General features: G+C 43.9%; 1 protein-coding gene across 1 annotated transcript in view; it reads left to right on the forward strand.

Annotated features, from left to right (window-relative positions):
* The window catches only part of POLD1 (DNA polymerase delta 1, catalytic subunit), a 388,959-nt gene that overhangs the window by 346,118 nt on the left and 20,194 nt on the right, over window positions 1–22,647 (forward strand). The window contains exons 25-26 of the mRNA XM_082274252.1: window positions 15,777–15,829; window positions 17,066–17,163. Of these exons, the coding sequence (XP_082130378.1) occupies window positions 15,777–15,829; window positions 17,066–17,163 (151 nt within the window). The remainder of the gene's footprint in view (window positions 1–15,776; window positions 15,830–17,065; window positions 17,164–22,647) is intronic.

Consider the following 22,647-nt stretch of genomic DNA (forward strand, 5'->3'; position numbering starts at 1 on the left):
AACTGCGGTGACAAATAACAATTAGCATTTTCTGGTGGTGTTGCTCTTTAATGCAGAGCAGTGTTTTACATAAGATGATATTACTTACTGAGAATCCTTAAAAAACTGATGCCAGTCACTCCTAAGGACACATTCATGTAAGGTTTAAGAGATCTAAACAAATACTTAATTTTCCTATGTCCTGGAAAGGAGTGAAAGGCCCGTTTGTTTTATGTAGGATTGCTTTGTCTTCCAGTTAAAGTGACAGTATGGAAATCCTGTTTTGCATTGCGGTAGCAAGCTGAACATGTAAAAGAGCTGCTGCTTTCCAACTTTTAGCATGCCCTAGCAATGGAGAGAAAACATGATGTTCGTACCATCATGATGTTGGGAAATTTGAAAACATTGAATCAAATTAACTTTCCAAAAAAAAAAGGCTATAGTTCTAGGATGACCTGCATAAAGCCCCAAATTCACACTTGTAGGAACTTTTATCCCGACACGTCCTAGTGACAGTATTGATGTGAAAGCTCCAATGGTTTCACAAAGAGCCGTTCAGAACTGATGGAGATGCTAGACTTCCCCCATTGATTATATGCTTGTTAAGTGTATTTTTATTGATATCTGGTACAGGCAGTGAGCGAAAAGACTTGACAGAATTTCAAAACCCTCCATTTTTGTCCACAGAAAAAAAAATCTGTTGCGTGTAGGCAGTAAAAGTTTTAACCATGTGCTTACATCTTTAAATATTTAAAGCTGCTTTTTAGAGGAGCTCTTGAAAAAATCAGGTCCCAGGGAACCCCTGATAAAAACGAATATACTGTAAATACAGCTCATTGTTAACCACACCACATTAATTGGTAAAGGAGAGAAGGGCATTCATCCCACTGGTGGTCAGTGGAAAAGGTGAGATAAATGCCCAATACATGGCTGGTCAATGGTAGTCCCGTAGAAAAATGGTGGTTAGTGGGGGGCCTTCATATATTGGAGGACAGTTGGACCAATGCTCCTTACATTGCTGGACAGTGAGAAGAATATTCCTCTTAAAGACAGTGAACATGCTGTACAGGCAGGAATCCTGATTGGATCACTGCAGCAGAGGAGCATGTAACCACATCACACACCACATGATCAGCAATGCAGATAGAGCTGATGGTGAGAGCTAGGAGGCATTTTGTTTTCCGCTGGATCCCCCAGATGTTCAGAGGAAGCCAAAGAGGATTTATCAACATCCAGCCAAATATTATTGTTCAGTTTTTAATCTTGCTCTTTATAATCTGCCTTCCAAAATCATTTTAATCATTTAAAGTGGTTGTACAGGCGAACGTTTTTTTTTTTGTGTGTGTTTTTTTAAATACTTACCTGAGCCCAACCTTTGTCCAGCATGGTTTCTGCTGCTCTCTCTCTCATCCCTGGACTTAGACCAGTGGGAGCCATTGGCTTGGGGGGTGACGAACCGCACCGTGTGTGTTAAGATCCACACAGTTGAGTTCGGAAGTAAACCCGCAATTTTAACCCTGCCCAGCTAGCAGCTTGCTGAGGGGGTGCTCAAAGGCTGGAGGAGCCAGGAGTGCATAAACATTTATAATTCATTATAATGTATAATATACAGTCTAGGGCAGTGATGGGGAACCTTGGCTCCCCAGATTTTTTGGAACTACATTTCCCATGGGAAGCTGAGCATCATGGGAAATGTAGTTCCAAAACATGAGGTGCCAAGGTTCGCCATCACTGGTCTAGGGGATGTCTTTTTATGGTTTTAATGCAGAAAACTTGAACATGAAAGGGGTGTGAGCGCAGGATTCTCCAAAACATCAGGAGAAATTAGCAGGAGGACAAACTATAGTCCAAATCCTCTTGTAACATCCTTTACTAGAGGTAGAAGGAAATGGCCAGATAATCTGGAACTTTATGCGAGCAGTCCTTACAGCAACCTCTCGCACTTACATCCCTGAACACCTAGTATCCATATTCAAGGTCTTACTCACAAAATTCAAGGACAGCTTTCTGCCATCCAGCTTCCATGCAACACTCTCCAGTGAGGAAGAAAGGATCCGACTGACGACTAGTCTCTGCAGGTGATACCCTCCAGAAGATGTCTCTCAATCAGATCTTCAACCAAGCACATGCCCAGGCTTAAACAGCAACTCCAGTACACAGGCTGCAGCCCCAGGTTAAGAAAACTCTGAGCAAGCCTCCCAAACATTTATTTTCTCCTTCAGCTTCCTTTTGGTGTCCCTCCCATTAATTGGCTGAAAGCAGATATATAACTGCAGTGGCTGACCCTCCTACTGTATTCTGTGGAAGCTTCTTCCAGAGACAAGCAGGAGTAATCAACCACAAAGCTTGGGGAAACATGACCAGACCAAAAAACAGATCACCACTCCACTAAGTACAGCAGAGCCAAAGACTAAATGTAGCCTAACTAGGGCAGAGCACTACATGTGTATAGCCAGAATTTTCTTTAAAAAAAAAGTTTCATTTTCAAAGGCATTGGCAAAGTTTAGACCAGGCATGTCCAACCTGCGGCCCAGAACCACAGGCAATGCGGCCCACTGCCACCTGACATATTTTTTTGCTGGGGAGGAAGGAAGTCAGGTCGGGGGCATGGCCACAGCAACTTCAAACTAACGGTAGGCAGAGGCTGCCTCGGAGGGGGGGGGGGTATTGGAGGCGAGCATGTGCAGTGTTTCTGACTCCTACCACCATGACCACTTCAAATCACTTACGTGGTCATGGTGGTTAGAGTGTTCCTTTATTATCTCTCAGAAGAAGTAAGCCTCTGTATACTGATTTTATTTAATTTGATCATCCTCTAGTTGTGTTAAATTAGTCCAGGGGGGCGCGGCAGCGTGGGAAGGGCGCAGCGGCATTTTATTACTTATATACCTTAACTATAGTATATATTTTATATGCGGCCCGAAAACATTTCTTTACACTCAATGTGGCCCAGAGAAGCCAAAAGGTTGGACACCCATGGTTTAGACCTTCAATTTTTTTATTGCTGTTTGTGTCCTGGCTGTGTAGATTCACCCTCTATATTTCTTGTGGTGACCATTGTCATCAAAGTGTTGGCAAATCCAAAAATTTACAGTTTCCACCATAACAAGAGGTGAGAGTAAACCGGTGGACACTTGTTCCACTGATACTTGTCTTAAAGAATTTCTCCTTGCTTTCAGTTTCTGTTGCATCATCAAGACCGGAAGTGAAGAAAAAAATTCCCCAACAAAACCTAGACCATAAACAATAAACAATCAGGAAGGAGGTAGTTATTACACCAGTGCTGCAGCACACATTGTTGTGTGCTTTGGTACTAAACCTGTGCAGGTCTGGTTAACCCTGCATAGCCCATTTAAAATGAACACAATGCAGTGGAAAAGTGTGAAGGGGACCTTAAAGCAGAGTCTGCCTGAATGGAAATATGGAAAATACCATTAGAAAGCTGTCTTTAACATAGCATGATTCAGGGTTGTCTTTGTCCATTCTGCAGTATTTAGTAAGCATTTCAATTAAAGTGCAACGATGTCTAATAGACGCATGCATGTTCTGAGACATAGACTGAGTAAGGTGCAGCAAAAGGTGTTTGCAACGTCAAAACCAAGTCAGCTACAGTAGCTTTTATTTGTTCCAAAGAGGTTCAGTAAAATAAGAGACCTTCTTATATGCATACTTTTTCCAGGCAGTGAGTCAAAGTACTGAAGTCAGCAGATCAATGCAGCAACATGAAAGTTAGCTCAGCAATTGTAGTCTTCATGTTTCTATCATGACAGGTTTCCTTTAACAAGTATGCACTTATTCATTAGCTGTTAGTTTTAAAAATGGTAAGAACCAGTGTTTTCAAATCATTGTTTTTATTTTTAGCTTTAAAAAAGAGTAAGGATTACCAGGGGTCCAACCCTACCCCTTTTCTACTAAAAAAAATATTTCTGTCTGTGTTGCTGTTGAAGATTTTCCTTCACTTTCTTTCTGATGACGCTGTTGTCAATGGAATGTAAGTGAGGGGGATTTTCTCAAGCTACCCCTAAATATCAATAAAACCCAACAAGGGTTCTAACTCTATCCAAAAACCATAGAAAAAAGGCACTTTTGGAAGGGATTTTGTAGGCACCATAATTCAAACAACCCATTGATAAAATTAACAAAGCTTTATTATTGTAAAATTAAAACCATTCAGTAAAAAAATGTGTATTCACAGCAACGGTATTATGTACATTTGTGACACCTATAACCGCATTTTACTGTCATACATGACAGATTTCTTACCCACTATATCACAGAAATAATGCCCAAGTGCCCAATGTTTTTCGAGACTTGCTGTTCTTCAGGGACTGCTCGATGGACCTTCATAATGAAAATGAGAAAATATGAGCAACGTGTATAGAAAAAAAAAAAACACATTGTACAGTATATGTCAGCTCCACATTGTGGCTATGGCTGCAATACCACTGGCTATGTTTATGGCTACAATTAAAAATATTACAATTCTGTGCACCCTCATACCAGCTGAAGGGGAGAAAAGGGGTTCCCAACTGCACCCACAGAGATCCAAGAGGTGCTAAAATAATATATAAGACAAGTTAATAAAAAATATACTATCCACAATAAATTAAATACAAACTATCCTTCACATAGTAGGCAAGGGGATCACCCAGCGGCATGGTCAACTGCTGCCCAACACAGGGAGGAGCCAGCAGTGGCATGTCGCAGGAGAAGCTCCTTAAATATGCCCAGACAGGAAGGGGAGAGCTGGCAAGAACTGCCCTACCATGGAGCCATGGCCCTCTGGCACTAGAATACTTTAGATTGCAAGCAGGGACGGATGTGAATGTACAATATATATGTAAAGCGCTGCATAAATTCACAGCGTTATAGATGTACCTCACTACATAATAGAATGCCGGGACACTGGGATCAAGCACCCCCTTGTGGAACCCCTGCCATGCATGCGGGCAGCCACTTAACACAGGCCAACTGGCCACGATGACATCATGTGAATGCACATTGCCATCTTGGAGCACTAGATTACATTCCAGAAGGTCATAAGACAGAACCACTGGTTGGTGACTCGGAACTAAACCCCCGTGCAAAGGAAAACAGACAGTGGGGAGCAAATCACACCTCCCCCAACTAAGGTCTGTCACAAGCCCACAATCCTCCAGCACTAGGGCAAATGGAGGGGGAAGGAGGCTGCCCATGCTGAGCGGGGATATCGCCCCTCCCACCAGAAAGACCAAGCTACCCCTACAGCACTGACAGGTGGGCAGAGATTTGATGCTGCATACATTAAAAAAAAAAATCAAAAGAAAAATACAAAGACAGTGAAACATTGTGTGACAAATACAAATTATACATTTGTACAAATAAATGCAAAAATAATATTAAAAAAGCCCAAGTAAGGAAACTTAACACAAAATGTACATAACAATCTCAATTTATTGTGCATCAGCGAGTTGCCATCATAATGGAAAGACTCTAATCCATTTTCTGGAAGAGATTGGAGAAATAGGACAGAGCTTCACTCTTTAATCATTAGTTGGTAATACTGTGTTCATTCTGTTTACAATTAAAAAATGAAATTACACTTTGAAAACAAAATACCACATTACAGACCCATATTTTTTTGCCCAGTTTCAGTTGCTTTCTGATTGGGTTGACTGTTTGTCCTGTCTTGCAGTTTTATGTTATGAATTAGGAAAAATAACTGAAATAAACTAAATTCTAACAGACAACCTCTAGTTGAGAGTGTGTTGGTGCCTGTGTATACAAAGTTGACAGAAACTGAAGCTCCTATCCAAAAGTTTGTATCAACCAAAATTGCTTGGATCAGCATGGGTTATTTAACCCTCCAGTTTTGCAATAGACAGCAAAGCAGAACTGTAAATAGAGGCTGCAAAATTGTGCAATATGCATATTGCAGTACATCATTTTCAAATCAATGTAATTATGTGACTATTTAAAATGTGTGTCACAAAGAAAAATTGGGTATCATATTCAGATTTAACATTACAGGTTTGGCTAGCAAAGTCTCCCTTCTTGGTCTTCACCGCTTTATCCCGGGGCTCCAAATAGTGGATTTGGATGAGGGCAATTTAAAAAATCTACGGTACCTGTTCACCTATTGACGAATCATGTATATTTCTTACAAAAAGTATACATTTTATAGTTTTAATATTAAGCAATAGAGAGAGGAGTATGCGTATCTAGATGGTTAGTTGCAATCTACTTCTTTCAGGCTTGTTTAACCACTTCAATACAGTGCACTTTCACCCCCTTCCTGCCCAGGCCAATTTTCAGCTTTCAGCACTCTCAAATTTTGAATGACAATTGCGCGGTCATGCTACACTGTACCCATTTGAAATTTGTATCATTTTTTTTTTTTCACACAAATGGGGCTTTCTTATGGTGGTATTTTATCACCGCTGGGTTTTTTATTTTTTACTAAAGTAAAGAAAAAATACAAAATTTTGAAGAAAGAAAAAAGTTTTTCTGTGAGTAAATTTTTAAAATAAATAATTTTTCTCCTTCACTGATGTGCGTTGATGAGATGGCACTGATGGGCATTGATAGGCGGCACTGATGAAGTGTCCTTGTCTCCCCTGTGAGGAGGAGCCGCTGATCGGCACTCCTCGCCTCATATTCTGACGGTGTGAGGCGAGGAGAGACAAATAACGGCACTTCCTCATTTACATGTGACCGGCTGTGATTGGACACAGCCGATCACATGGGTAAAGAGTCATGTCATTGTTGCTAGGACACGGCGCGCCCACGATCGCCGCTCTGCGCACCTGCCACGGACGCGCGAGAGAGGCCGTCCTGGTGCGCCATCATATTACGGCGTCCCAGAACAATGAATGCACCGCTCCGCCGTCATTTGACGGTGGGCAGATAGGAAGCGGTTAAAAATGAAAAAAAATATCTGATTGCCATGGGTAACATCAGATTTTTGGACATTTGTAAATCACATACTGCAAGTCCTATTCTTATGAAATACCTTATTCATCAATTAGTTTGAAATAATACCACATTTATAATATAGTTTGTTTACTTAAATTGGCCATTTACCATTAGCCAGAGTTACATTTTTATTTAAATAGTTATCCTGAATACTACTTCTAACCTTCTTCATCTCTTCAAGCTTTTATTCTTCTCCCTGGTCTCATATTACATGAATTACACATGCACACACACAATTGTGCTCAAAAATGTGCATACCCTGGGAGAAATCATGACATTTTGGAAATAATATTGAAGATCTCACTGATGTGCCAAAAAAACTTACCGGTATTTAAGAATGGTGATCCTTTAAGCCATTTATTATCACATAGTTGCTTGGCTCCTTTTTAAATCATGATAACAGAAATCACCCAAATGCCTTGTTTAAAAGTTTACACACCCTGGAATGTTTGGCCTTGGTACAGACACATAGGTTAAAATGGCAATTCAAGGTTACAATATGTCCAACAACACCTTGACATGCCTCACCGGGCTTTTTTGTGGCATTGGCGCAATAAAGTCATCTTTCTGGCAATTCAACCATGCAGATCATTTTTGTTTAGGTATCTTGGTATTGCGTTCCTAAAAACAACCACACTGTCTTTTCTCTATCGCTCATTGACAGACGTAGTCTTCTTGATTCTCAAGAGCTGGGTTATGTTGTCTCCGCAGGAGTAGGACTAGGCAGAATGACAAAACGTTCTGGCTCCACCCTAGGGGGCAGTCCCTGAGGGTATATCCTCCCTCTCTCTGCTACAGGGAATCATTTTTTTTCTGTCTAGTCAGGAGTAAGGACCTAAGTTCCTTGCTGGGATCTTTTGGTCCTGGCAAGACTTTTTTTCTTTAAGAAAAAGACATTTTTTAGGTAGTTTTCTCCAGTGTTTTTTTCCTGTGAGATCTTCAAGCAAGAATGCCGGACTGGGCGACACTTGTGGTCACCCCAGCCGGCCTACGAGCGCGTGCAGACCAGGCATTGCGCTTGGTCGGCCGCGACATATTCAAGTAAGTATGCGGGGCCGGGCGACGGGCTGGATGTGAGATCCAGTGGTCACCCCGGTTTCTGCCTAAAAGCGCGTGCAGACCAGTGCGCTGAGTCGGCCGCGACGGAGTCCCAGTAAAGGGACTGACTTTGCGAGTTAAAAGCTCGCTTGGACGCCAGGACCAGAGAGTCGAGGCGTCCACAAACCCCCACCTCGGTGGAGAGGGTATTATGAAGAGAGGGTGCCTGTCGGTTCGGTATGGTGAGTAAAACGTTCCCTTTTTTCCTCATTTATGAGGCAGTATATATTATGGGCCCCTCCATATATGGTCAGTATATATCTGACACTTACAAGTCCCCCTTGTAATACAGCATGTGTTTGTGGGAAGTGGACTTGGTTCAAGAGCTAACACTCTACCCAGCAGACTGTAACATTACAGCAAACATAGGAGGTATAATCCTACCTTATGTGCAGTGTATCTCTGTAGATCCATATGTCACCTCTCAGCAGAGTGCAGGTGGATGTGCTGGGAAGACGATATCGGCGGTCCGCCGCCATTTTGCCGTAGACCGAATGCATGTATGTCCTCAGGTCACGCCGGCCGCCATGTTTTTGGAGTCTTATGTCTCTTCTATGGGGGCGGCCATGTTTTGTGAGCCCAGCTTCCTCGTGGAGGGCTGGGAACGCCGGAAGGCGTACACAGGGGGCGGAGCCACGCCTTCTGCCCGGGAAAAAGCAAACGGCTCCTTCCAGTCTGTGTAAGACAGACGCTGGCTGCAGTTTGTTGGAAACTGCACTGCATCGGTTGGTGAGCCTTGGGGGTCCCTCTCTCTCTCTCTGGGATCGAGAAGCAGGTACTCTGAGGGGCGCTATTGCGCTAGGGGGAGACACACAAAAAAAAAAAAAAAAAAAAAGTTTTTTTGTTTATTGCTGGCAAAAGTGTCCTGTATTAACATGGACCCTGCCACTCATGTATCTCCTCCGGATCCCCTCGAGGGGTCTGCGGGATCCTCCAGCACCCCATTGACAATTGAATCTTTGTCAGCTATTATGGAAACTTTTGTGTCCCGGGTGGAAGTGGCTTGTCAGGGACAGGGCGCAAGAAAGCGACCCCCGCCTAACCCCCTATTATCTGAAACCTCGGATTCAGACTCTGAGCCTATTTCTGCAGTTGCAGGTACTTCATCTGGTATTGGTGTCTCGGGTCCTGTCTCTTCAGACAGTGAGGAGGATGTTTCGGCATCTGCCATAGCCCGAGAGGAAGCGTTGGTAAACGCACTCATTGTATCTGTTCATCTGTTCAAGAGACTTTAAGGTTACAGGGTATTCCATCAGAAATAGCTGAAACTGAGATCCCTTTTGGGACTAAAAAGCGCATCAAAGTGGCAAAGGTTTTTCCATTGCCCAAATGTTTTGGCAATCCAATCGATGAAGAATGGCGTCTGCCAAAACGCACTTTTAATATTTCCAAACGCATTGACAGGCGTTATCCGTTTGAGGAAACCCTTATTAAGAAATGGACAGAACCACCTGTGGTGGATTCACCTATTGCTACATTGAATAAAGCCACGGTTATTCCTTTAGAAGACGCTCCGTCTTTTAAAGATCCAGTGGATCGCAAGATAGAAGCTATGTCTCGCACCATGTTTTCCTTGATTGGATCAGCTTTCAGGCCAATAATTGCTATTGGTCTGGTTTCGCAGGCTGTAACTGAATGGACCAAGTGGTTACGCCGGGACTTAGAAGAAGTCCCTCAGGCGGTATCAGATTTGTTGGAACAAATGATACAGGGGTTACAGTTTGTATGTGATGCGGCGTTAGACGCCACTCCATTAATGGCGCGAGCATCAGTCTCAGCAGTGGTTCTCAGGCGTACACTGTGGCTAAAAGGTTGGATAGCCGACCAAGGTTCCAAAAAAGCATTGGCTAATATCCCCTTTTCAGGAGAGCGTCTATTTGGAGCCAACTTAGATGAGATCATTAAGGATCTCACCGGTGGAAAAAGCACCTTTTTACCGCAAAATTTTAAAGGTAAAGGAACTCGTCAAAGACGAGGGCCTTCTTTTTCTGCTCACAAGAGGTTTTTTCGTCCAGCGGGTGAAAAAACTAAGTCCTCCAAAGCTCCTGCAGGAGGCGTCAGGGGTCGTTGGTCGGGCAAGCAAAAGCCCGCCCCCTCCAGACCTGAAGATAAACCATCCAAAGCCTGAAGGTGCGCCCCCACCCATAACTGGGGTGGGGGGACGTCTTCGCTGGTTCCCGGATCCATGGCTTTTTCAGAATCCCGGACAAATGGGTTTGCGAAGTCATAAAGTCAGGGTACAAGATCGAGTTTCGATCTCTCCCACCGGCGCGATTCTTCCCTTCCAATATCCGACTATCTCCGGATCGTCTAGAAGATCTGCGGAGAGCAGTCACAGATCTACTACAACAAGGAGTGGTAGTCCACGTTCCTGGGACAGAACGGTTTCAAGGGTTTTATTCAAACCTGTTTACAATACCCAGGAAAGAGGGCAAAGTGCGTCCAATTCTGGACTTAAGAGCACTCAATTCTTTCGTCAACATAAGAAGATTCAGAATGGAGTCCATTCGCACGGTAGCAGCCTTCCTGCATCCAGGGGATGTCCTAGCGTCCATAGACATCAAGGACGCCTATCTTCACATTCCCATTTTCGCAGGACATCAGCGTTTTCTACGCTTTTCCGTAGAGGAGAACCACTATCAGTTTGTGGCGTTACCTTTCGGTCTCGCCACGGCTCCGCGGGTCTTCACAAAAGTGTTGGCCCCAATGTTGGCACTTCTGCGCCAAAGAGGTATATCGATTCTAGGTTACCTAGACGATCTTCTGCTTCATGCAGAGTCTCCTCAGACCTTGCTACAAAACATAGAAATTACTATGATTTCTTTACAGGAATTCGGGTGGCTGGTGAACCAGCAAAAGTCTTTTCTGGTTCCCACCCAGAGGCTCGAATATCTGGGTCTAATTCTAGACACAGTCAGGACAAGAGTGTTTCTTCCGGTAGGGAAACTTCGAAAGATTCAATCAGCAGTCCAGTTGTTACTGTCCAACAGCTGGTCTTCCCTTCGGACTTGCATGAGGGTTCTGGGGTTGATGGTGGCTTCATTCGAAGCAGTCCCATTTGCCCAGTCCCATACCCGAATTCTTCAGCAAGAGATTCTCCTCAGATGGAATCGGAATCCGGAATCCCTGGACAATCAGATACGATTGAGCAAACAGACCAGAGAGTCTCTGGTTTGGTGGCTTCGGTCTCCTATGCTCAGCCAGGGAAAGTCATTTCTGCCAATATATTGGACGATAGTGACCACGGATGCCAGTCTATCCGGATGGGGAGGAATTCTCGGTCAATTATCTGCCCAGGGACTTTGGTCCCCGGAAGAATCCAGATTACCGATAAATGTATTGGAACTGAGAGCGATCAGACTTTGTCTGATTCACTGGACCGAGCAGCTCCAGGGCAGCCCGGTTCGGATCCAGTCGGACAATGCCACGGCTGTGGCTTATGTCAATCACCAGGGGGGCACCAAGAGTGTCCGAGCGGCCAAAGAAGTGGCTTGCATTCTTCGCTGGGCGGAACGATTTGTTCCAGCAATCTCTGCGGTGTTCATTCCGGGGGTGGAGAATTGGCAGGCAGATTATCTCAGCCGTCAGACCCTGGATCAGGGGGAATGGTCCCTCCATCCAGACGTTTTCCACCAGTTGTGCCTACGGTGGGGCACCCCGGATGTGGATCTGTTGGCATCACGATTCAACAGGAAAGTTCAGAGATTCGTGGCTCGCTCCCGCGATCCTCTAGCAGAAACCGCAGACGCACTGATCGCCCCGTGGGGGCAATACCAGCTAATATATGCCTTCCCTCCTCTCGCGTTACTGCCAAGACTTCTTCGCAGGGTAGAGGAGGAAGGAATCCCAGTAATCCTGGTAGCTCCGGACTGGCCTCGTCGAGCTTGGTACGCCGACATGGTCAGACTGGTGGCGGACGTCCCGTGGAGACTTCCTCTCAGAGAGGATCTACTGTCTCAGGGACCGATCTTCCATCCTGCTTTACGATCGCTGGCTTTAACGGCCTGGCTATTGAGACCCAGGTGCTGAAGGACAAAGGTTTGTCAGCTTCAGTTATTCCTACTCTAGTTGAAGCAAGGAAAGCGACTTCCAGAAAGATTTATCATCGCACATGGAAGTCCTACATTGCATGGTGTGAACCTTTGGGGTTCCGTCCTCGGTCTTATTCGATTAGTCGAATATTGGCTTTTCTGCAACAAGGGGTTGAGCAGAAACTGGCCTTGAGTACTATCAAGGGTCAGGTCTCAGCATTAGCCATCTTCTTTCAGAAGCCTTTGGCTACTCATTCCTTGGTGCGGAATTTCATCCAGGGGGTGCGACATCTGGCTCCGCCAGTGCACGCGCCGTTACCCCCCTGGGATCTTAATTTAGTGTTGTCGGTTCTTCAGAAACCTCCCTTTGAAGATATTAGGGAGATTCCTCTACCCACGTTGTCCCAGAAGGTGGCCTTCTTGGTGGCTATTACTTCTGCACGCAGGGTGTCAGAACTGGCCGCATTATCTTGTCGTTCACCATATCTGGTGGTTCATAGAGATAAGGTGGTTCTTCGTCCGAATCCATCCTTCCTACCAAAAGTAGTTTCAGAATTTCATCTGAATGAAGAAATTGTATTACCTTCCCTGTGTCCTAAGCCCAGTCATCCTCGGGAATTTGCTTTGCACTCCTTGGATGTGGTCCGGGCGATCAGGGTATACTTGAAAACAACAGACTCGTTTCGCAAGACGGATTCACTTTTTGTGATCCCAGATGGACCCAAAAAGGGGTTGCCTGCATCTGCCGCGACCATTTCCAGATGGATCAGACAGACGGTAGTGCAGGCTTATTCTATTAAGGGTCGGGAGCCCCCGTTCCCTGTTAAGGCGCACTCCACTCGGGCACTTAGTGCGTCATGGGCCTTTGGCCATCAGGCATCAGTGGGCCAGGTGTGCAAGGCGGCTACCTGGTCGTCGGTGCATACCTTCTCTAAACATTATAAAGTTGATGTAATGGCATCGTCTGATGCCTCATTTGGCCGCAAGGTTTTGCAGGCCGCAATTTGAGGAGACCAGTGGTCTACCTCGAGGGTTTTTTCCGTTGGAAAATTTTTCTTTAGTCTCATTCTTTGTTTATAATGAGCCTGTAAAACTTCTAGTTTGGCACCGGTTGGGCCTACTAGATTGGATTTGATTTTGTCAATCCCACCCCTCATTTGTGGCACTGCTTCTGGATGTCCCAGCTCTTGAGAATCAAGAAGACTACGTCTGTCAATGAGCGATAGAGAAAAATGGATTTTTGTAAGAACTTACCGTAAAATCCTTTTCTCTTAAGCTCATTGACAGACGTAGTACCCGCCCCTCTATCATTGAGTTGGGTTGGGTTAATTTCTCTGTACTGCTTTAAACAGAACTGATTCCCTGTAGCAGAGAGAGGGAGGATATACCCTCAGGGACTGCCCCCTAGGGTGGAGCCAGAACGTTTTGTCATTCTGCCTAGTCCTACTCCTGCGGAGACAACATAACCCAGCTCTTGAGAATCAAGAAGACTACGTCTGTCAATGAGCTTAAGAGAAAAGGATTTTACGGTAAGTTCTTACAAAAATCCATTTTTTCCAGAGCAGCCTGTATTTCTCCTGAGGTTACCTGTGAGTTTTTCTTTCTATCCCGAACAATTCCTCTGGCAGCTGTGGCTGCAATCTTTCTTGGTCTACCTGACCTTGGCTTGGTATCAAGAGATCCCCGAATTGTCCACTTTTTTAATAAGTGCTTAAACAGTACTGACTGGCAAATTTAGAGCTTTTGGTATCCTATATCCTTTTCCATCTTTATAAAGTTACCTTGTTATGCATTCTTTTGACAGTCCTTTTCTGCTCTCCATGGCTCAGTATCCAGCCTGCTCAGTGCATTCACGTGAGCGCTGATAAACGCATTGACAATTTATAAAACAGACACTAATTACAATTTAAAAAGCCACAGATGTAGAAAATGAACCTTTAATTGCCATTTTAACCTGTGTGTGTTTCCTTGTATGTCTGTTCCAAGGCCAAACATTCCAAGGTATGTAAAAGTTTGATCAGGGCCATTTGGGGGATTTCTGTTATACTTATGATTTAAAAAGGAGCCAAACAACTGGTTTGTAAAATGTTTTTTTTGCATTCCTTCAGTTACTTCCTGATTTCTGGCCTAGGCCAAAATTATGTCATATATCCCATGAGTCTTTGTGGTCAATCTATTCTTTCATCTGGAGGTCAGGAGAAGAGGCTTTCCTAGCTAAGCACACCTTCCTATTTGCATTCCTGAGCTAAGAGCAGATGGATTCCAGGAACTTAATGCTACATGAATCATCTGCCCTTACTCAAGATCGCCACAGCTAGAAATCCTGGGGGTGTTTTTCAAAGTGATTTCTCAGCAAAATAAAGCATGGGGACGTGAATAAATGGGCGAGATTGCTTTGAATATTGAAAATAAATTAAATGGCGTTTGTGGTGCTCAGATACAGGTAAGTTCCACTTTAAAAGTACCTAAGGTAACTACATCTGTGGACCTTGCAGTGCTTTCAGGGTTTATGTGGCACCCCTTGTATTCTATGCCCAGGCTAGCCCAGTGACCTCATCTTCTGTTCAAGTCAACATTATCCCCTGTAATTTCCTGGCACTGAGCTCCTCCTCTTTTATAAATGTAATTTGCCAGAGTTTTAGTAAGCAGAAAAAAGCTCTGGTATCTAACAGATAAACAGGTGAAGGGGCTTGTTTTTATCGTAGGGTCTTTTCACATGGGCGTTCCGTATGTCTGTTTTTCCTCCCATCTGTTTGCAGATGAAAAACGGACATAATGTATGTCTATGGCATTGCTGACGTTAGCGGATGACCATCCGCTGACATCCGTTTTGCGTCCATTCCGTTCAGTTCCGTTTTTTGAGACGGAAGAGAATCCTATTTTTCTTCTGTTTAAAAAACGGAACGGATGCAAAATCTGATGTCAGCGGATGTCATCTGCTAACGTCCGCAATCCCATAGACCTTCATTATGTCTGTTTTTTATTTGCAAACGGATGGATGGAAAAACAGACATACGGAACAGACCCTACGAAAGTGCATCCGTGTCTGTTTAAAAAAAAAAGTGACTCAAAGGGAAAAAAAACAGACCGTGCCGTGTGAAAGGACCCTAAGTCTCTTTTTAGACCTGGTCGTGTCCACTTCAACACTGGTCTGTAAGGCTTTCCTAAAATTTGCACTATAATACAAATATTTGGCCAAGAATCAGGCCATCTTGTTCTATAAACAGAGTGAACTCTTAAACATCCTCTTAAATGGGGTTCTCCATGGAAATACCTGTGCAATCAGCTGACCCATTAATAAAACCATTAGAAATATAATTCTGGCTGCATAGATTCAAGATACTGTACGAGTCACTTGTACGCCCTGGGCTATATGTGGTTGTCTGTTTGTGCACACTGGTATTTCATGGCCCGTCTATATTGGTTTTACCTGTCCAGTTTATTGCCTCTTAATTGTTTTTTATTCCTGACAGTTTATTGTGTTTCAGTTTTGTTAAATTTCCTCAAAAATGTTCTTCAATAAAAAATTAATAATCAAAAAAAAATATAATTCTGACAACTTTGCAATGGAAATATCTGGCATGGCCCAGTATTTTTTTTTTTTTTTTTTCAAAAAATACTTAAATGAAAGGAAGAGCTGAAATTAAGTAAAGTAAGAACTTAAATATTGTTTTTTCCTTCCTACTATTTTACTCAGTGCTTTTGTTGCTACAGGTGCGGTGTGCAATTACTGCAAGACACGAGAATCTGAACTACACCAGAAAGAGGTAGGTTGGTCTTAGCATTGACCGCTTACTTTTATGAGGTCATGCAGATTTAGAGATGATTGTAAAGACAAAATACATGATTTTAGAGCTCTTAAGTTTTAATTTAACTAGTTAGTATATGTTAAAGTTGCGACTGCTGACACCACAGTCCTCTCTCTGGCAAAAGGGGAGTAAGACAACAATTTTAAAGAGGGGGGAGGGGCAAATTCTTCATATAGAACTACTAATATCTTAAGGTGGGGTACCAAGGAGCTACCATATTGGGAATGCTGTACTAGTGCTGAGCTCCTTTTTTAGGGGCTTAAAGCGGAGTTCCACCCTAAAATAAAACTTACCTCCATCTTCTCGCTCCGGGTCACCTGAAAAACAAATGGATAATCGCAATCCATTTATTTTTTTTACTTACCTCGTTAAGAAGAAAATATACTCACCTTACTTCCTCTTCTTCCCCTCGGCGGCCATGGCGATTCGTCACTTCCTGGCTTTGCAATGATTCCTGGGAGCTGAACATCATCGCTCCCAGGAATCAATGCACCTGCACCGGCCCCGACGTCAGTTCCGGTGCGGGTGCCGTCATACCTTGCTAAACCGCTTCTGGGCATGCCCAGAAGCTGTGCAGGGATGACGCTGTCGCACCGGAAGTGACGGCGGGGCCGGTGCAGTGCATCGTGGGACCGAAGAAGACAGAAGAGGACACAGAAGAGGATCGCGCTGGCTTCAAGCTACCCACACCTGAGATGGCGGCGCTGGACAATACATTTTCAAGGTAAGTATTTCTTCTTGCAGGTAAGTGCAACCTGGGACAGATCAGAGGCTAGCCATTGTGGAATGCACTAGCCCTGACTGTCCCGGGGTAATGTCCCAGGGTGGAACTCTGCTTTAAGCAGCGGCCCATTACTTTTTCCAACTGCTGCCTTATTTCACCTCCTGAATGGTCCCTATAGAGCACCTTTTGTGTCATATAAAAAGTAGCTACACTCCAGAAATATGTCTTACACCACCCTATAGACACAGACAGCGATGCTTGGCCCCGCTCCCCGCTTTCTCCTCACAGCCTGTGATTGATGACAGCAGGAGCCAATGCAGATTAGAAAATAAAACCTAATGGTGTTGGTAACATGTCCATAAATCAGCCCCAGAATGTATTTCTGTCCACTTAACAAACGTTTCTGAAAAAAATGTCTGTATAGATGATCTGTGTTGCTTATCGTGTCACTTGATTTATCCTATTATAAGATCTCTCACCTGAGTTCGCTGGAAGAGAAGTTTTCTCGGTTGTGGACACAGTGCCAGCGCTGTCAGGGAAGTTTACACGAGGATGTCCTGTGTACAAGGTAAGAGTAGAGCAGAATCAAGCATTTTGATGTAATGCAGGCAATTTACACTGTTAATGGTTGTATGAGCTATTTTGGGGATATTCTGATGCATTAAAGCTGATGCTTAAAGTAGAACTATAGGCAAACATTTTTTTTTTTTTTTCATTTTGGATAGAGTAAGGGAGGGTTATAACCAGTGGTGGGATTCAAAAATTTTAATAACCAGTTCCGACTTTCAAGCATGGTATCATTTTTTTTTAAATCTAATGTCAGGGGTCCGATCTGTCCGCTGCAATGTCGCAGTCCCGCTAAAAATCGCAGATCGCCACCATTATAAAAACTAAACAAAAATTACATAAATCTTTCCTCTAGTTAGTAGACACGATAACTTTTGCGCAAAACAATCAAAATACGCTTATTAGGATTTGTTTTACCAAAAATATGCCAGGGTGGTGGGCCAGGGTCAGGGTGGTGGGCCAGGGTGGAGATCCCCCCCCCCAAAGAACCCTTAAAAGAGGCCAGGGCAGGTCCCATCCCTTCCTGAGGTGGCCTACTGGCCCCCTCCCCCATAGACTTCAGTTTACTTTAATCTTTAAAAACTTGTACCTTGTGTCCTTGTTGTGTCTCCCCTCAGACAGTCTCTCTGCTCTGGTGCTCTCTGAGTCTTTAAAACTTCCTGCTGTGCAGCACTCTCCTCGGCTCCTCTTTCATTCACTGCTGTGTGAGCGTGCTGCGTGTGGACTCTCATCACAGGCCCTGGCCAGCCACAGTGCCACTAGTGAGTAGTCCCTCCTTCAGACAGTTTGGACCAGTCCCGGACTCCCCCGCCGCCGCGCCAATTCCACACTCCCTCCCCCAGCCAACAGCACGATCATCTACTGGCCAGCCGCAGACCAGGCAGGCGTGCCTTCTTTGCACTTCTGGACGGCGCTGGCCAGCGGGAGGCGGGGCATTGCAGGGAGCGGCGGGCGGCCGGCCGGCGACTGTGAGTAAGCACTCGCTGATGAATAATTGCTGATGGTCATTGATGGATGGGATAGCGGGGCAGCGTGGCGGACCCGGCAAGGCCCAGTCATGGACACCGGTGTCCGTGAGCGGACACCTTGCCGACCTCTGGCTTGCATCGGTTCCAGCTGAATCGCACCACTGGTTATAACTCCTGTCAGATTTTTTTTCGCCATTTGTGCCCTATTGCGGAGATTTCCCTTCACTTCATGTCTCATAGCCAACAGAAAGTGAGGGGAAATTCCTGCAAATAAAGGGAATTCTTTGGGGACCCCTAGGTCACCAAAACCAGTGTCCACATTGGAACATTTCATTTCTATTACTTTTCTGGGAACAACCCAAAACTTGGGAATTTCTTTTACTTTCACTTATCAATGATTAAGGTAAACAGGACAAATAGGTTGAATCTCCTAAACGGGAGGGGGGGGGGGCGCAGACAGCAATAAAAACAGGCATTCTAACCCCTCTCTACTCTATCCAAAATGTAAAAAAAAAAAACTTTGCCTTTAGTTATACTTTAAGTTTACTTTCACTTTAATTTGTTTGGACCAAGCTGGCCCAAATAAACTATTTCCTACACTAAAGGATGAGTTTACCTTTGTAACAAAAATAAATAGATGGACATCTTTTTTGCAGGTAAAAAATGTACAATTATTATTTATTAAATTTTTACTAGGAGCCTGGAACGCATTGCACCCGCAATCAGCATATCACGGGTGCAATGCAGGTCTCTTGCAGACTGTCTTTGTAAGCTGTCTGCTCGTACCTCGTACAAGCAGGTGGTTAAACACTGACAGGAAGCATCAATGAACTACCTAGAGCGCTCAACCACACCCTTGTAGTTCATTGACTACAGGCTGACAACCACAAAGGCTGTTGCAACTTGTAGTTCTCACATTCACAGAACTCAGTGAATGAATGCTTTGGCTGGGTGGGAAGAGCCCTGCACGGCCATGTTTTTGTAAAAAGGTATGACAGCGAGTGCAAGGATATGATCCCTCGCTCACTGTCACAACAGGGGATCAGAGGAGGGCGGGGGCTGCTGCAAAAGTAACATATTACACCCTGAATACAGGTGGTTAGTAGGATTGATGGGGAGGGTGGAGGGGTAAGTAAGGATTATCAGGTAGGAAGATGGGTTAATGCAGTTAGAGAGAGTAATAGGGGCTCACAGAAAAAGAAGGCCAGCCCTGGGGTTGAGCACCAACGGGCTTTCCAAGTTGAGTGAAGATGTGGGGGTGCAAGCTCGGAGGTGGCAGCCCTAGATGTCACTGCTGCCTCGAACAGCTGAGAGAGCAGCCCATCTAGTAAGGGTGGTGAGGGTAGAGCAGGTAGGCCTAGACAGTTGGTAGTAATAAGGGATTCTGTAATCAGAAGAACTGATTTGTCGCCAGGATAGCTTCAACTGAATGGTTTGCTGTCTCCCTGGTGCTAGGGTTCGCCATGTGGTGGAATGGTTTCAAAGTTTTAGGAATGCTTTAATGACTGGAATAGTACCACTGGATTGGCATAGGACCAATGTGGTGCCTATATTTAAAAAGGGATCAAAGTCTTTACCAAGTAACTATAGACCTGTTAGTTTAACTTCTATAGTTGAGAAGCTACTGGAGAGTTTATTAAAAGACCACATAAATTAGTTCGTGCTGGAAAGAAAATATTTTAACCACGTCACCCAAATGGATGTATCAACATCTGTCACAGGGCCTTCAAAAAATGTGATAGGTACTCAGGAAATGTGTAATTTATGCCTTTAGAACGCCTGATGGTGCTACTTGGATGTTGGGCCTCTGTATGTAGCCAGGCTGTGTAAAATTCTCACACATGTGGGATCGCCATACTCAGTAGTAGAAGAATGTATTTTGGGGTGCAATTGCAAGTTTATCTATGCCATGTATAAGAAATAACTTGTTAATATGACAACTTTGTGGGGAAAAAAAATCTTCACTACCCAACTATTGTGTGCAAAAAAATGCAACCTTTAAAAACTCGCTATGCCTCTTACTAAATACCTTGGACCATCCTCTTTACAAAAAGAGGTAATTTGGGGGGTATTTGTACTGTCCTGAAATTTTAGGGCCTCAAGAAATGAGATAGGTAGTCAGTACATCAGGATTGAGCAATTTTCAATGATACGTAGCCTAGCTTGTAGACTCTATACCTTTAACACAAACCTATTATACACTTATCAGGATTTTTTTTTTTTTTGACCAAAGACCTGTAGCAGAATACATTCTGGCCTAAATTTATGATGAAATTTTATTTTATTGGATTTCTTTTGAAACAGAAATAAATACTACCAAAAGAAAGCTCTATTTGTGTGAACAAAATGATAAAAATGTAATTTAGGTACAGTGTAGCATGACTGAGTAATTCTCATTCAAAGTGTGAGAGCACTGAAAGCAGAAAATTGGTCTGGGAAGGAAGGGGGTGAAAGTGCCCAGTATTGAGGTTGTTAATTGGGCAACTATGTGGCAAATGAGGTTTAATGTTGATAAATGTAAATTTATGCACTTTGGGGCTAAGAATATGCATGCATCATGCATACTAGGGGGAGTAAAACTAGGGGAATCAATGGTGGAGAAGGATCTGGGGATTTTGGTAGTGCATAATAATAGCATGCAATGCCTAGCTACGGTTTCTAAAGCGAGCAAAGTCCTTCCTAAGAGAGGTATGGCCTCCAGAGAAAAATAGATCATTTTGCCCCAGTACAAATCATTAGTAAGACCTCATCTGGAATATGCAGTTTAGTTTTGGGCACCAGTTGTCAAAGATATCCAGGGAACTGGAGAAAGAGCAGAGAAGGGCAACCAAACTGATAGGAGGCATGGAGGAGCTCATGGGGGATAGATTAGAGGAACTGAATGCTCTCTTGAAAAGAGGCGATTAAGGGGGGTATTATCAACATGTACAAATACATAAGGGGTCCATATGGTGGACTTGATGAGTTATTCACATTAGGGTTATTACAGAGGACAAGGGGGCACTATTTATGTCTAGAGGAAAAGAGATTTAAGTCTCCAATTACGAAAATATTTCTTCACAGTAGGAGCTGTGAAAATGTGAAATAGATTTCCTCAAAAGCTGGTTCTGGCCAGCTCCAGTAGATTGCTTTAAAAAAGTCCTGGATTCTTTCCTAAATGTACATAATGTAAGTGGGTACTAATATTTATAGGTAAGGTTGATCCAGGAAATATCCAATTTGCCTCTTGGGGGATCAGGAAGCAATTTTTTCCCCTGCTGTAGCAAATTGTATCCTGTTTTGCTGGGGTTTTTCGCCTTCCTCCTTTATCAACTGTAGAGAATAGGATTGTGTATATGGGATTGTATGATTTTTCTTTTTTTTTTTTTTTCTTTTATTGGTTAAACTAGACAGACTTGTCTTTTTTTGCCTGACTAAGTATGGATTGCTTTTGCATATCCGATCATCTAAAGTTAATGACCAGCCTAAATGTGGCTATAGAAAATAGTCTGCAATTAGCTACAGTATCTCACAAATGTGAGTACACCCCTCACATTTTTGTAAATATTTTATTATATATTTTCATGTGACAAGACTGAAGAAATTACACTTTGCTACAATGTAAAGTAGTGAGTGTACAGCTTGTATAACCGTGTACATTTTCTTTCCCCCTCAAAATAACTCAACACACAGCCAATAATGTCTAAATCACTGGCAACAAAAGTGAGTACACCCCTAAGGGAAAATGTTTAAAGTGGGCCCAAAGTGTCAATATATTGTGTGGCCACCATTATTTTCCAGCACTGCCTTAACCCTCTTGGGCATGGAGTTCCCCAGAGCTTCACAGGTTGCCACTGGAGTCCTCTTCCACTCCTCCATGACGAAATCACGGAGCTGGTGGATGTTAGAGACTCCGTCACCTTCCATTGAGGATGCCCCACAGTTGCTCCATAGGGTTTAGGTCTGGAGACATGCTTGGCCAGTCCATCACCTTTACCCTCAGCTTCTTTAGCAAGGTCATCTTGGAGGTGTGTTTGGGTAGTTATTATGTTGGAATACTGCCCTGCAGCCCAGTCTCTGAAGGGAGGGGATCATGCTCTGCTTCAGTATGTCACAGTACATGTTTGCATTCATCGTTCCCTCAATGAACTGTAGTTCCCCAGTGCCGGCAGCACTCATGCAGCCCCAGACCATGACAATCCCCACACCTTGCTTGACTGTAGGCAGGACACACTTGTCTTTGTACTCCTCACCTGGTTGCCGCCACACACGCTTAACACCATCTGAACCAAATAAGTTTATCTTGGTCTCATCAGACCACATAACATGGTTCCAGAAATCCATGTCCTTAGTCTGCTTGTCTTCAGCAAACTGTTTGCAGGCTTTCTTGTGCATCATCTTTAGAAAAAGGCTTCCTTCTGGGACGACAGCCTTGCAGACCAATTTGATGCAGTGTGGGGCATATGGTCTGAGCACTGACAGGCTGACCCCCGCCCCTTCAACCTCTGCAGCAATAATGGCAGCACTCATACGTCTAT

This window comes from Pelophylax lessonae (assembly GCF_965119305.1).
Source record: "Pelophylax lessonae genome assembly, chromosome: 12".
Classification (NCBI taxonomy): Eukaryota; Metazoa; Chordata; class Amphibia; order Anura; family Ranidae; genus Pelophylax; species Pelophylax lessonae.